The sequence below is a fragment of the Pelecanus crispus genome, chromosome Z, assembly GCF_030463565.1.
Source record: "Pelecanus crispus isolate bPelCri1 chromosome Z, bPelCri1.pri, whole genome shotgun sequence".
In the NCBI taxonomy this organism is placed as follows: Eukaryota; Metazoa; Chordata; class Aves; order Pelecaniformes; family Pelecanidae; genus Pelecanus; species Pelecanus crispus.
In genome coordinates, this window is record NC_134676.1 from 51574594 (window position 1) to 51589728 (window position 15135).

Consider the following 15135-nt stretch of genomic DNA (forward strand, 5'->3'; position numbering starts at 1 on the left):
TTGTTTGTTTTTTGTTTAGGAAATGCTACTCTTGTGATATCACAAGGTACAAAATATTGTTTGAAAACAGCATTTAACTACCTTCTCTCCAGGAGACCACAATCAGAACATTGCACTTACACTCCTCTGAGATCAATGAAATGCTGGAAACCCTGTCTTTCATGAAGCATCAGAAAAGCTCTATTTACTATTCCTGAAACATCCCATTACTTGGGAATTTCAATCAGGACTAAGAGTACAAGCAAATCGTATCAGTTTAAAGGAAATGTGTTTGTGCAGAACAATACAGGTGTGTCAGCCAGAGATGTATTTAAAAAAAAGAACCCTCACCCTGCTGCAGTAAGAAGATAGTATTGAAACAACCAGCTGAGGTCACTCTATTTAAGGCAAAAGCTATCTTCGAAATGACTCATAATTCTGACATGTTAGGTCAAATGGAACTCAATTCATACATGCTGAGAAAATTCCTGACCTTCCTTTGACAGAGGCATATTTTTTTACTGAGTGCAATAAAAGGCTTACAGTAACTGAATCTGCAAATACTACTTTTTGTTTTCCACTTCGTTGCAATCAGTGTTATTAGGACATTTTATTAGCTACCATGTATCTTTCAAAACAGTAACTATGGTCACAACATTTTACAGAGCATGTGTTGTACACCTGTAGACTTTTGACAAGGGATGAGAGAAGGTATTACCTGAAGAATCAGATGGCATAAGGCAAGGGATAATACCAGGATTCAGGTGCTTAGTGTCTGATATATGGAATGGTCTATCTTCAATAAGGACTTAGGAAAAAAAAAAAAAACTACCAGCAGGAACTGCAGTTATTCACTACAGGACAGTATTACTAAAGCAACAGCTTTCAAATAGTAGAATAGATGATTTTTTTGTCTACAGAGTATTTTCAAGTTCTGCATGTTCTTCAAGGATAAGCTTACTTGAAGCTTTACAACTCACAGTGATATGACAGCCTACCAACATTTTAGACTTTCTTGAAAGCTACATCACAGGCAGTAGAAATGCAGACTGAAAAAATGGATGTATGCACACACCTCACAAAACTCATCTTTCTGATGAGGCTGAATGGAGGGGAAGAACGTGTTGGGTTCCCTTCCTGATTCTATCACTTGCTAATTCATTGATCTTGTGTGGGTCATTCAGCCTGCCAGTATTTCCAGCTGTAGCAATTATGCTCATTCCTACACCTTTTGAAAAACATTTTGAGATGATACTGCTGTGAGACCACCACTATGCATCCCTGAACACTTCCAGGGCATCAGAAGCTCTCAAGCACCCTGCTAGAACTTACCTGTCAATCTAACCTACAGCTTTGATGCAAATAGTGAGCTGCATGGAAGCTACAAAAAAAATTTTACAGCTAGTTAAGTAAACAATCACAATTTCCACTGAACACAAATGCATGTTTGTGCTAAGATTTGTGGAGTCATTTTACCGGCACAAGGAAAGACTAGAAAAGGAGCCAGAGGGATGCTAAACCAAGGCAGTGAGCAGCCTCCAAGTGGGGCAGTCCCAGAAAGGACACAGCCTCCCTTAGAAACAGTCATTCCCTCAGTTCCTGCAGATTAACAAGGCTCCAAAGTGATGCCAACACAAGATGAGCATCATTTTACAATCTGCCCATGCCTGTAACATCTCACACTAAGAACTCTCTATCATAGTGTGTCCACAGAAGACATTAGCTAGCAGCAAACAACAAATGTAATCCAAAAGAGGTATGTCTCAGAGACTCAAAATCTTACTTGCTGCAGTGGAAAGGTAGACAAAGGAAGGGAAATTAAAATGTGCATGGACTTGCTTCAACAAACAGTTTTCCTGTGTTTACTTGTTAGCCTAATCCTTGAAGGGAGTGAGAAAATATCTGTCTATTTCCATCTGCTGGTACCAAGGTTTGGGCAAGAATCCACTAACAAGTTGCCCTACGAATCATTGCTCCTTTCAGTTACTTAAATATGATAATAACAGAAGATGCATGCACAAGAACAATACAGCATGTACTAGCCCCCCGTTTACATTTTGTACTAATTCTTTTAGTACAGACTTAATTTTCTGAAAACTGTCAACTGAATTATTTCTTAGATTTGTCAGAAATTTGTTAAGACATCTACACTCATAAGTTTAGCTGTCTACAACACAAGAAAAAGAACACCACTCCAAATCACCACAGATTTAAAAGATAGGTCGCTCTGACTAAGCTAACAAAACCTGTCTGGAGGACAGAAATGCCACGATCCCAAAGAACAGTTGTCTTCTGGGGGAAAAGAATCTTGGACAATTACAGGTCTAAACCATTTTTTTCATTAGCTAAAGTAAATTTAATTTGTATATACACTTCTTCATATTTTTCCATCCCAGACAAGCCCTCTGTTTGTTTAAATCATAGTATGTCCCTAATGATTGGAGAATAATGCAAGGTCTGAAGCCTCTCTCTCCTTAAGCTACAGAAGAGCTGTGAGAATCAGTGGCAGAGCAACAGGATCTCACTTCTGTGCAGGAACAGGAGACATGGAGCATACACATAAGCAGAACAGTGGGTGGGGGGTGGGGGGAGGGAAGGAGTGAGGCAGCCAACCAACCAGAGGAAGCTCAAGAACACTTTGGTCTGGTCAATTTTGAGCCTAAAACAATTGCCTCGTGGTTCTCCACCCAGAAGGAATCTGACAGGGGCTGTGACAATTGACAGTTCTGAAATCAGAATAGCTTAGCTGAAATCAGTTGACCTGGGCTGACTGATAGATAGCACATGAGAGTCTAGGTTATTGTTCTACAGAAACATGAGATTAGTCAAGGAAGGCATTCATTTGAGTTACTCTGGATTTACATTGTGAAGAAGAAAGTGGCTCTACAACTCCCCTGGCTACAGCAGAGCTTTCCAAACACATCTAGCAATAGTATAATACTTAATATAATTCTGAAAAGCACAAAATAAAGACACTCTGCTTTCTAAACCTCAACACACTTTGGGAAATAAAATAAAATTCCAGAACTAATTCTTCTATTTCTGCCTACTTTTCAAAACTATAAAATATGAAGTGTTAATACATTTTGTGCTTGATCACCAAGATAGCCAGAACTTTTTTTCCTGTTTAAGAATGTAAAAATCTGACAAACATTCCAAAAGATGTTATCTATCACTATGGAAAAAAATTCTTACGTTTGTCCACCTTAAATGCTTTTGTGCAGGAATATTTGTAAGATTGGCACCATGTATTTTGTTTCAAAATCAAGAATGAAATTATATATTTCTAGGGAGTTTTGACACATGTTTTTGATTTTGAGTAAACATTTTTTCCTGGTTAACAGAGTTCTTGGTTAATGTTACCTTTAAACCATTTCATCGTCATATAAATCACTCTGTTATTTTAAGAGACAATGAAAACATACTAATTGAAAAGTGCATAAGCTCTGTACTTTGAGTAGAACAAGACCGGAAGCACAGAGAAATGTATTATTTGCCACCTAAATACATGAAAACTTCGTCTATATAACAGAATACTGGCACTTAACTCCATCTGGCTTAAGTGGGTATTCACGTCCAGTCTGAAAACTGTGAGTCTTGGCATTAATGAATAAACAATAAATCCAGTATTTGCTTGTTTAGTATCCATCACTGGGAAGAACTATGATCCAACATGACAACCCTTTCCAGTAATGAGGTCCATCCTGTAAATTTTCTTTTCTCATGACTTTGATTTCTGGATTGTGTAACGTGCTATAAAGATCACCTTGACTGCCTCACGCACATGTACAGTTATGTTAACATTTCACAGAGACTTGCCTTATTCCACTCTTTATGGTAGACAAAAGTCCGTATTGTGGTGTATTCTTCTGGGGTCTTTTGGAGGGAAGGAGGGGCAAGCTCTGGACAGCTGGGAACTGTACAGTTGATAATACATTAGCATTTCTCATCTACTTTCTTTGGCAAATTCCATAATTTACAGCATGTTAATCCCTGGAATGTGCTGTCTCCTTTTGCCTATAAACATGTTGCATGAAAATCTACAGAAAGATCAAACCTTACCTGTCAGCGAACCTTTACTTGTGACCTAATCTAAGACTACAAAATCACCATTTGGGTTTTCCTAGGGAAATCAAAAGTGAAAGAAAAGATGCCAAAATGAAACAACCATCTACCTACATGTACTTTCAACAATTTTGCATATAAACCTGCAATCCCAAAAATATTGATGTAATATAACCATGCCAGTAAGACAATTTAAAAATTCTCTTCAAGAAATGCACAAAGTTCTCCCTAGTTTTTGAACATTCTTCCTTAGATCAGCTCACGGATGATGGTGGACAAGAGCTTCAGAAAGACATCATCTTCTTAAGAGTGAGCATGGACCCCCAGTACTGTATAATGTGCATGGAAGAAATGATACACTGAATTTATGGAAAGGCGTTGTATTCATCTGGAAACCTAATGATTAAATTCATACAATAACTGATGGAACAACAGGAAATTAATGACCTTAGCTTTTGCTGCACAACTGTAGCTGTACAGAAAGAACTACACATATGAACTGTGTTTCAATTCCCAAAGAAAACTCTAAACACCACCACATGGAGTGGGAAAGTCCACAATGGCCATTCCACAAAATGGCAAATTAGGCAGCAAAGGTCTCTACTTCATTTTGCTTATCACTATCTTAAGACTACAAACTCTTTACTTCCTGTGCACTCAACGATTAATGCACTGCCTCATTTTCAAGTTTCATCCAAGCTTCTTCATCACAGAAATACGAATGACTGATACTTGAGTCAGTTCAATCTTATCTCATTCACAATTCCATGGACAAATTCAGACATAAATAGTCATTCTATTACCTCCAAGGTTCAACCAAAGAGGAAACATTTTTCAGGGAAAATCCTTGAATACAGTCACTTCATCTGTGAAATCCAGAGAGCAGCCTATCCTGATCAGATATACTGGAAGTATTCTAGATTTGATCTTCAGCTTACATCAGCGTAAAATGCTGAAGACTTCTTGTCACATCACTTCCTCTTTCAGCTGGAAGGAAACATTTTTCCACTTACAAGACAAAAATAAACGCCTCTGAGTACCAAGCACTCACACGAAATTCACCTAAGACCAAGATACCTATTAGTGGAAGAACACTATGAATTCTTAACCACTAACTGCTGTGAGAAACATTCTGTTCTTCATTTAGAAGGACTCTTTATTGACACCAACCCCACAGCCATGCGCACATAGACTTGTGATGATACAGCAGTAAAAGAAAAAAGACTAGCAAGTAGTGAGGTCATACAGTTTACGCGGGAATTCTCAAACTTTTGCCACTGAAATTACACAGGGGAAAAAAAAAATCTAGGGTAAAAACATGCCATGACATTCTTCATTTAGTGTCATGGCATGTTTTTACCCAGAATTAAGACTGAACAGAACAATGGCTACATTTTGCTACCTCTTCCACCAGACCTTTACACTGAAAAACTGTCTTCCCAGAAGGGTGTGAACTAAATTAATGATTGTTGATACAAAAACTCAGCGCATCTAGCACTCACTTTAATCAAAGATGTCAGAAGATGCCTTGCACAATAGTTCACATTCTGTACGCTTCAGAAGTTGCACAGTTCATAAACACCATATTACTCTACTACGTTACATTATATTCTTACAGAAACTTTTTTTAAACGTCATAGACATATTCTCACCAAAGATAAATCCACTGCATAAAAAAAGAATCATAAACACATTTGTTTAGCTTCATATTCTGAATTATTAATATTAAAAAATTTGGTATTAAACTGTCAGTGAGATTAAAAAGTTTAAAAAGTTTGTTCTATGAATGAGATAGAAATATTGTACTTAAAAATTATTCTGGTAGAAGCATACGTAAGTCTAACACGGTATTATTGGCATTTGAGATGTATTTTGCATTTTAGCTAGTTACAGCTATCCATCACTGATGCTGTTGTCATCTTTTAGCTTCACATCTCTATTTATGTAACACTTATTTTATGAAGTGGTTTATACACACAGACTCTTACGCTTGTTTACTTACCAACAGTATCACATGGTTCGTCTTTATGTACACAGAAATCCTTCCTAGAATCAGGGGGGAAAAGAAAAATGTTAAGCAAGCCAAGCTGTCAGACTGGTAACGACTCTGTGACCTATTTACAAATATTTTGTATGGCTCAATGAATAAATACAGAACACCATTATCTCAACAAAGAGCACGGGGAAGCAAAGGCCAGGATTACCCAGAACACTTAAACTTCAGTTTATTCTCAGAACAGATTTAGGAGTAGTCAAATGACAAAACATGTACCATATATTTAAATTGCATGTACCTAATTTCTGTTTGTTTCCCCATGTAAGTATCTTGAAATGTAACAAGTCTAAAGTTAGTCTTTCTTCCATTTGAAATGAAAATATCTTCAGTGCTTAATATCAGATCCAAAAGCAGCACTGTAATTCAGTATTTAGATCAGAGATAGAGTTAGAAAATTTCAGTGCTAAAAAGCCAATGTTAAAATGACTAACAGGAATACATTCTGGAGAAGAATTTCTGCTAGGGCATCTCATTCTAGTAGCAGAAGACTTACAAATTAACTGACTGGGAGAAGACTACCCTATCACCAACACAGATTTTGGTTCAGCCAAAGCTCTATCAATAAGACTGCTCAATTGCATGAAGTGGAATAAATATTTCACCTCCGTGTTAAACAACATCTGCTTGGGATTCATCTTAATTTCACACCTATTTTACCTGTTCCCAGAGATACATAACAAATGTATCAAAAAGAGCAAAGGAAAAGCTTCCTTTTACTGGAGTGTTTATAAGTCATGCTGATTTTTTTTATTTTAAGTAAAAATAGGGTTGATGAGGCATGCATGAACTGGAGAGAGGGGGTGGGAACCAATGGGGAACAAACAACAAAAAACCCACACGTACAGCATCTAAGCAAAATACAACCTCGTTACTTGAACTTCAATCCAACATGTACTCAAATAAAGAAGTTTCTGTTCTTTAGCTGTACCACAGAGTAATGGTCACTATATTTAGAGAGGGACCATATGGGCCAGAGAGATTTCATATTGATATTCTGTCTAAGAAGCTACATAGATATACACATAGACTGATACAGATAAAGATACACACATACAGAAACACTCATTTTCCAGGAACAAAATGCGGGAATTGTTTGGTGCTTGAGATGAGAGAGTAGACTAGTGATACTTATCATTTTTACAAATGTAACTATTCAAAGAGCTTTTTGTTTGTTTGTTTCCCACAGACTATTCCCACAGAGCGATTTAGACCCAAAAGCAATCTCAAGAGGCTGGCAAATTTCTGACACTTGTTAAAGGCCACACAGCCAGAGACATGGGGTTATATAGCTTTTGATTCGCCTGTCACCATTGCCAGATAATTACAGAGTAGGAAAGCAAAAACAACAGTGCTAGAAACAAGTCTTGCAAATAAACTGACAGAGAAACTCTGGGAATCCACTTAGAAGAGCCTGGAAATTGAGCCAAAGGTGGTGAACAAGAAACTATAATCAGATACAGAAGGAAGGTCCTTTATTTTTTCAAACCTGCAAGAAATTGCATTAATACACTGGGTTGTAACACAATCCTTTGTTTTGTGCTATGTGACACAAGGGACTTATTGTCTTGTTAAGAAACATGACAGAACGATTAGAAATATGGGACTTGTGGTGAAGCAAGAGAACGTGTAAAGAAAACCTAAGGACACAGATTGTCTTCCATGCACTCTCATACAACTACCATAAATATTAACTGATGTAACAAGAAGTAAAAAAAAAAAAAAAAGAGAGCATACCTTCAAATGTACAAGAATACCATCTGACGTTTTAAAACTGCCCATATCCAAGAGGTTTCTGCTTATGTAATAGCTTTGTTCTCATACACTTACTGAGCTGTTTTTGTTTTGTTTTTCCTTCTTGGCTGACTCTGACTATGGTTATGCTATGCATCCAGAGTTTCATTATGGGACTTGGGGGGAAACAGTACTGCTATGATTTGGCAAGAGGAAAGTACAATAAACCATTCTTAGTTCCTGATTTACATTGAAAGAATGTAATACCTCCTTTAATTTCCAAGAATATGAATGCATTACATACATTTGAGACTAGGCTCCTTAGTAAAGATTTACAGCTCTAGCCAGACCTACCAATGACTCTCACAGAAATCGCTCTCCAATTCCCACACAGTAACTTAAATATTCCATCATATTATAACTATGTTCCTCTGTGTGTATATAACATACACATACACATATATACACACCTCTACACTTTTTATATATATATTGAATTGGCATACTGAAACTACACAAAACAAAAGAGAAGATACGGACTCTTCCAAGTAAGAGAGGTATAAAATAGAGCAATAAAGCACACTACAAAGCCCTCAGGAAAGCCACTGAGACTATTTCCATTTGTTCTTTTCCTCCCTTCTCTTAGTAAAATAGGGCAAAGATATTATCATTACCATTAATGCATATAGAAGCTTTTGTGGCACAAGTTAGTAACCGAGTCTAACACTGAAAGCAAGAAACTGGTTAAATCACACTTTAAAGTCTCCTTCTAACCACTATCCAGCACACAACTTCCATTACTCTAAATGGTTACTTTGCATGCACATGGAAGGGAAAACAGGTCCTTATTCAAGTGAGAGCGAAGAGGAGCTTTGAAAAGATTTAGAACTGATTTCCAAGCTTGAACGAGTTGTCTAACCCTAGAAAAGAATTCCAAGCAAAAATGGTAACTTCTGATTCATTGTTTCACAAAATTACATTTAATTAGTGCATTTTAAATCGACTACATAAAGCATTATGAAAGGCCTTCACAGCAAACAAAAGCTAACTATCCAATTTTCAAATAGAAAGTATCTCATTATATTATCTTTGTTAAAATAAATCCTGATGTGTAGATGGGATGTACAACAGCAGACATCAAGAACAGGAGAGGAAGATTAAAGAAGAAGCCAGACTTTTTTTTTATTAATAGTTTGCACCAATTTGTCCTTTTAGATAAATTCAACACTCATTTTAGGTATACTAGTCAAAAGACCTATTCCTTGTCCAAGCTGATTTATCATTTCCTTCCATAAACTAGATTAGAGAAAAGAAGACAGAGAAGAGGTCAGATAATGGATTTTACCAGTCTACCAAATCTTCATTCTGACTTTCACTCTACTTTCAATTTCTTAACTTCTCTGATGCTCATAATTTTCATAGAATAGAATCATAGAATCATAGAATCGTTTAGGTTGGAAAAGACCTTTAAGATCAGCCAGTACAACCATTAACCTACACTACCAAGTCCACACTAAACCAACCAAGGGTAGACTAGACTAAACCATGTCCCAAAGTGCCACATCTACCCGTTTTTTGAACACTTCCAGGGATGGTGACTCCACCACCTCTCTGGGCAGCCTGTTCAATGCTTGACTACCCTTTCCGTGAAGAAATTTTTCCTAATTTCCAACCTAAACCTCCCCTGGCGCAGCTTGAGCCCATTTCCTCTCGTCCTTTTTTTTTTGAAAAAAGTAGTGCAGGCTTGAAACTGCAGTCTAACTCCTGCTGTTGTCATTAATTCTAGGACTTACAACTTTTTAAGATACATTTGAGGTTTATTGCCCAAGCAGCAAGTTTTCTCAAATCATAAGGTTTTTATAAAAATAGTTGCAATTAATGTCCCCTGTGGCATTAACGTTCTCATCACATTGCAGATGCCTTCGTTTTTGTTGTGCTAAGTGAATAATGGCAACACTGAAGATGTTCTTCTCTCTTCACGTAATAGGACATTCTGAAATGATTCCCACATATAAACTAAGCACATACATACTAACTAATAAATGTGCTTTAAAAAAAAAAAAAAGAAAATAAATTTTGGAGTTAATGAACGACAAGATAAATTACACATTTACTGTTCAGTTGGGAATTTAAGCAAATGGATAATGTTACTATCATAAATGCTATTTCAGAAACTGTTTAGTACTTTGAGGTGTCCTGGTTTCGCCTGGGATAAAGTTACTTTTCTTCCTAGTAGCAGGCATAGTGCTGTGTTTTGGATTTAGGATGAGAAGAATGTTGGTAACACACTGATGTTTTAGTTGTTGCTAAGTACTGCTTATGCTAGTCAAGGACTTGTCAGCTTCCCATGCTTTGCCAGGCGCATGAGAAACTGGGAGGGGGCACAGCCAGAATAGTTGGTCCAAACTGACCAAAGGGCTATTCCATACCATATGACGTTATGGGCAGTATATAAACTGGGGGGGGTTGGCTGGGGAGCAGCAATCGCTGCTCGGGAACTGTCTGGGTATCGGTCGGCAGGTGGTGAGCAATTGCATTGTGCATCACTTGCTTTGTATATTATTATTACTATTATTATTATATTGTTGTTATTATTATTTTACTTTATTTTATTTCAATTATTAAACTGTTCTTATGTCAACCCAGGAGCTTTTCTCACTCTTACTCCTCCAATTCTCTCCCCCATCCCATCGGGGTAGGGAGAGTGAGCGAGCAGGTGCGTGGTGCTTAGTTGCTGCCTGGGGCTAAACCATGATAGAGGGTAAACCTCAAATGCACCAGTATGCACTGGGCAGTGTATTTTAGCAAATCAGGAAATATTACATTTAAATACTTTAAACAATTAACACATCACTTAGGCTCTGTAAAGTTGAACTGAGATTAAAAAGGATAATATAAATAGGCCTTCTTCTATAGTTCATGTTTCAGTCAAACTAAAAAATAACGGCTCAGAAGTGTGATAGTGAACTAACAGCTGAATTGAAGGTGTAGCTAACATCTCAAAACAGATAGAAATACTAGGAAGCCAAGGAAGGTGTTTTTCAGTGGAGTCCAACAGAATCTAGACTCAGCACTGAACAATGATCTGGAAGAAAATAAGAGAGCTCTACTGGTAAAGTTTGAAAATTAAATGACATCTGGTAGAATACAAATAGGAACGAAGACAAATACATTTTAAAGATGATTCATGTGAGTAACTTTTATTTTAACATAGCCAAAACAGGACCCCCAGACTTGATCACATATGGCAACAGCATGACAACAAAAAGAGGTGAGCATTTGAAAACAGGCAGTAGCAGTGAACAGTGTCCTTGGATAAAGATGCAGGAAAATACCAGACATGGCACCAGTACAACCATTCACACACTACTGTGTCTAATTTTGGCACTTATGCTTTAAAAAACAATTTGAAAAATAGGAAAAGGTCTGAAAAGAGCTAAGAGAATTATTACATGTCTGAGAAATGGGCTTAAAAACCTCTCTAAGTTAATCTAAGAGAAAGATGAGTTGCGACTTGATCACAGCCTCCAAGTGTTTACCTAGGGAAGAGCTTTCTAGCAGCTTTTTAGCAGCAAAGGGTACAAAGAGATCCATGGTTGAAAGCTGAAGTAACTAAAATTAGAAATAAGACACAACTGTCCATTCTGAAAGTAAGTAACTGCGGCAATGGTCTACTTCAGGACACAGTTCATCTTTCTTTCTTTCAAATGTTCGTGTCAAGACTGGCTAGCTTTCTTATGCACCAGAAAAATAAAATGTGAAAATAACTGACTGAATTTAATGTTAGGGACTTGCACTAGATAATCACAGAATTAAAATTCAGTTTAGGTCCATGTAATGCTACATAACTGATCTGTACAAGTAAACATAACATACGCAGCCTGAACACTAAAGCTTGAAAGAACAAGCTGACAGAAACAGGTAAATTCATGCAGATTTTTGTCATACTTATTATTACAAATGTTACCACTTCACAGACTCAAACACCTTGAACTTAGAGAAGAAAAAACAAAAATGAAAACACACAGCATGTAATGACTTAAAATTAGTGGGATTTTTAAAATACACAAGATAAAAGTACATGTCTTAAAATTAAAGTAACAAATAAAGAAGATTGTGGGTTTTTTAAAAAAAGACACCTTTGATTTTAATGTATGCTCTTGGCACGTTTTCATGCCTCCTTCTGCATCTACAATCCTATTAGAGATTCTCACGAACTCCCTTGATGTCCACTGTTGATGTCAAAAGAAAAACAGTAAACACTGTAAAACTTTGCAAAAAATATCAGGAGTGTTGGCAGTATTGAAATTACAGTGAAAAAATACCACTATGAAGACAAAATTAAGAATAATTTCATCTCTCACCATGGACTTGCAAGAAGCCATTTATCCAGCACTGAATTTCACTAGAAGTTTAAGGACAGCAGTAGCAGCTTAATAACCCAAACTCTATCCCATTACATTTCAACACTTTTGAACTGCCAAACACTGCAAACTTTTTGGGTGACCCTGTAATGTAAATTTCTGTGCAGGGGTCATTCACAGTCTTCCACCTCTGACTTTCTTGAGGAGGTAGTTTTGGTTCAAACCATTATCATCACAAGGGAAGTAAAAAGCAAAGTCAGGAAAAGAACTGTACTTCTTGTGTGCGTTGGAAGGTAACAGCAACACTTAAGGAATTCTTGTCCAAGGTTTGGGAAGAGTTCTGGAGGGTTGGAACGAGTGGAAATGAAACAATATTCAGCAAATCTAGGTGCTGTTTATGCCATTCTCTACTTTTATAGAATGAGGCACTTTTCTTACAGCGAAAATGCCTCACAGCACTATTTCAATTATATATCACCCAGAGCAAAGAGATTTCAGATACTGAAGATCAATATGAATTAAGAGCTGATGTACACTGTCAACATGGAATATCACTGTCTATCTGCTGAATATTAGGAGAATCAGAGATCCACTTTCTATCACAAGTACATGTGAAAATGGTAATTCTGAGAAGGAGAATATAGAACTTGATTTTTTTTAAATTTTTGTATTTACATGTTTTTCTAAAAAAACACTGTTATACAGATTGATCTATGTACTGGAAAAGCAGCATGATGCATAATTGTTCAGTGAAGGTAGATTCTGCCTCATTCTTGTATTCTTTTTTTTTAATACACTTCAAAGCTGTCATTACCTTGTTTGCAATAGTGGCAATGTAAGAACTTTATCATCATAGAGCAACTGTGGATGCCATGGGCCTTTTCCTGCCTTACTGTCCATTACCTCATTTAGGTCAAACAACCTATGTAGACAGCAACTGGTAAGATCTCAGTGGCCACCAAAAGTGGGGCTTATCTCTGTGTACTCACACTCTGTAACTTAAAAGGCAAGGAGGATGTTGATGTGCCATGGTATATTTTTCCATCAGAGAAAAGTACTTCCCGATATGTGTATTTTTAAAGTAATAGTGCTAATTTATAACTGTGAATCAGATAGCTTTTTTATCAAGAGTCCTTAAAACAATTTCTGTCTTAATTCTCACATTCTTCTTACACCTAACCTCCCTGGGGATCTTTTCTAAATACACTATTCAAACTTTTTCTTTCTGTCTTCCTTTTACTTTATGGTACCACATTTTAAACAGGACATTACTTCATCAGAATATGCCAATTTAAAGGGAAACTAAACAAAAACTCACAGGCTGAAAAAGGACTACGGTAAAGTGAAATGAACAAATTAGTAGCAGATTCATATGTATCATTACAGCCTATTTGGGCAGCAGAGAAAGTTGTGGGGAGAAGCTGGTTTTGCTTTCTGCTTTATGTAACAAATGTAAAAGTAAGTCTTGAAAAGTACCTTTTTCATGAAAAGACTATGACAGCTCTTTGACTGCTGAATAAGTCTCTGTTATATACACACCACACTCTTTGTAGTTAGGCATTAAAAATTAGCTCTGCAGAATACTCAATACTTCATTTCTAACTCTTTTGGTTATGAGACACAACTGGCATGTGAATGCACAGGAAAGCTTTTTCAAAGCACTCTTGCTGCCTCTATTATCATGTGAGACAAAAAAGGAGGTGTGGTAAATTTTAGGAGGTCTGCCACAGAATGTGTTAGATAACCAAAACTTAACACTTTCACTTGAAAAATACCAAGCAGTTGGTGTTCATCTGTCTAAACAAAATTATCTCCCTCAATAAAGCAGGTCTGCTGTTCACAGTTGTTTGGAAGTTGCGACAAAGGAGCTTGTTCTGTGTTTGCAAAACAGAATGAGACTCTGAATTAACAAAACACACCAGTGGAGCCACACATGGGGTTAGCTATACCATAAACCTGATGATGTGCAGAGGGAGCCTGGATTAGGAAAACATTCCCACAGTCAGCAAACCGCACTGCTATGATTTATTAGCAGCTAAAGCAGCTCTGAGATGGGAGGCAGTATAGTCCAGAGAATAATACCACTGAAAAAATAAAAATGTCAGAAGAACAGATCTTTAATTTCTGGCTCCAGCACTGACTTACTATCTGACATCCAACCAATCACTTCCCTGCTCTCTACTTCAATTTCCTTAACACTGATCAGAGATTTACTCCAAAAAACATATTAAACCTGACAGGCAAAAATTGTAGGCAATGCAAATCAGACTATCAGTATTACAAAGCACATCAGAAAAGCATGTCTTAACATATGATTAGACTTTCCAAAAGCTTTTTTACCATTTAAAAATGCTGCATGAAATTCAAAAAGCTCTCTGGCCAAACACACTGGCTTCTGAAGACATCTCCAGACCACTGCCTCTCAACTGCTTAACTAAGACCTCACTAGTATCAGTTCAGAACTCTTCTGCCTCTTCCCATAAAGGCTGGTTAAGATGAAGATGAAAAAATGAGAGGAAAAAGGTGTTACATGCTTTATTTCATAGTATCTTACTACTTGTGAGATACATCTCACAAACTGAAAAATGCAGCCCTAGACACACTCTCCTGGCAGTGCCCGAGATGCAGGCTTGAAGTGTTCCTCAAGCTTCTGCTGCTGCTGCAGATACTGCTGTCTGTCTCCAGTAAGAGAGCCAGGGGATAGGTGAGAGGTACTCAATAACCCCATGTTTCTAGCAACCAAGCAGTATGCAATTGATTATCCTTGGACAGTCACAAAGTACAACTGGATGTCAGAAGGTCTGTTCCCCTTTAGGTACGCTCATCAACCCAATGCCAGGTATGATACCCTGCCACCCTTTATGCCTTGGCCCAAGTTCACTCTTTCCTACTACTCACACCTTTCCTTCTCCATCTAGACTCTTCCCCCACTGACACACT

At 37.2% G+C, this 15135-nt stretch overlaps 1 protein-coding gene across 1 annotated transcript in view; it reads right to left on the bottom strand.

The window, feature by feature from the left end:
- The window catches only part of ADAMTS19 (ADAM metallopeptidase with thrombospondin type 1 motif 19), a 156661-nt gene that overhangs the window by 101802 nt on the left and 39724 nt on the right, over nt 1-15135 (bottom strand). Inside the window, exon 7 of the mRNA XM_075726524.1 lies at nt 6047-6090. Within this exon, the coding sequence (XP_075582639.1) occupies nt 6047-6090 (44 nt within the window). The remainder of the gene's footprint in view (nt 1-6046; nt 6091-15135) is intronic.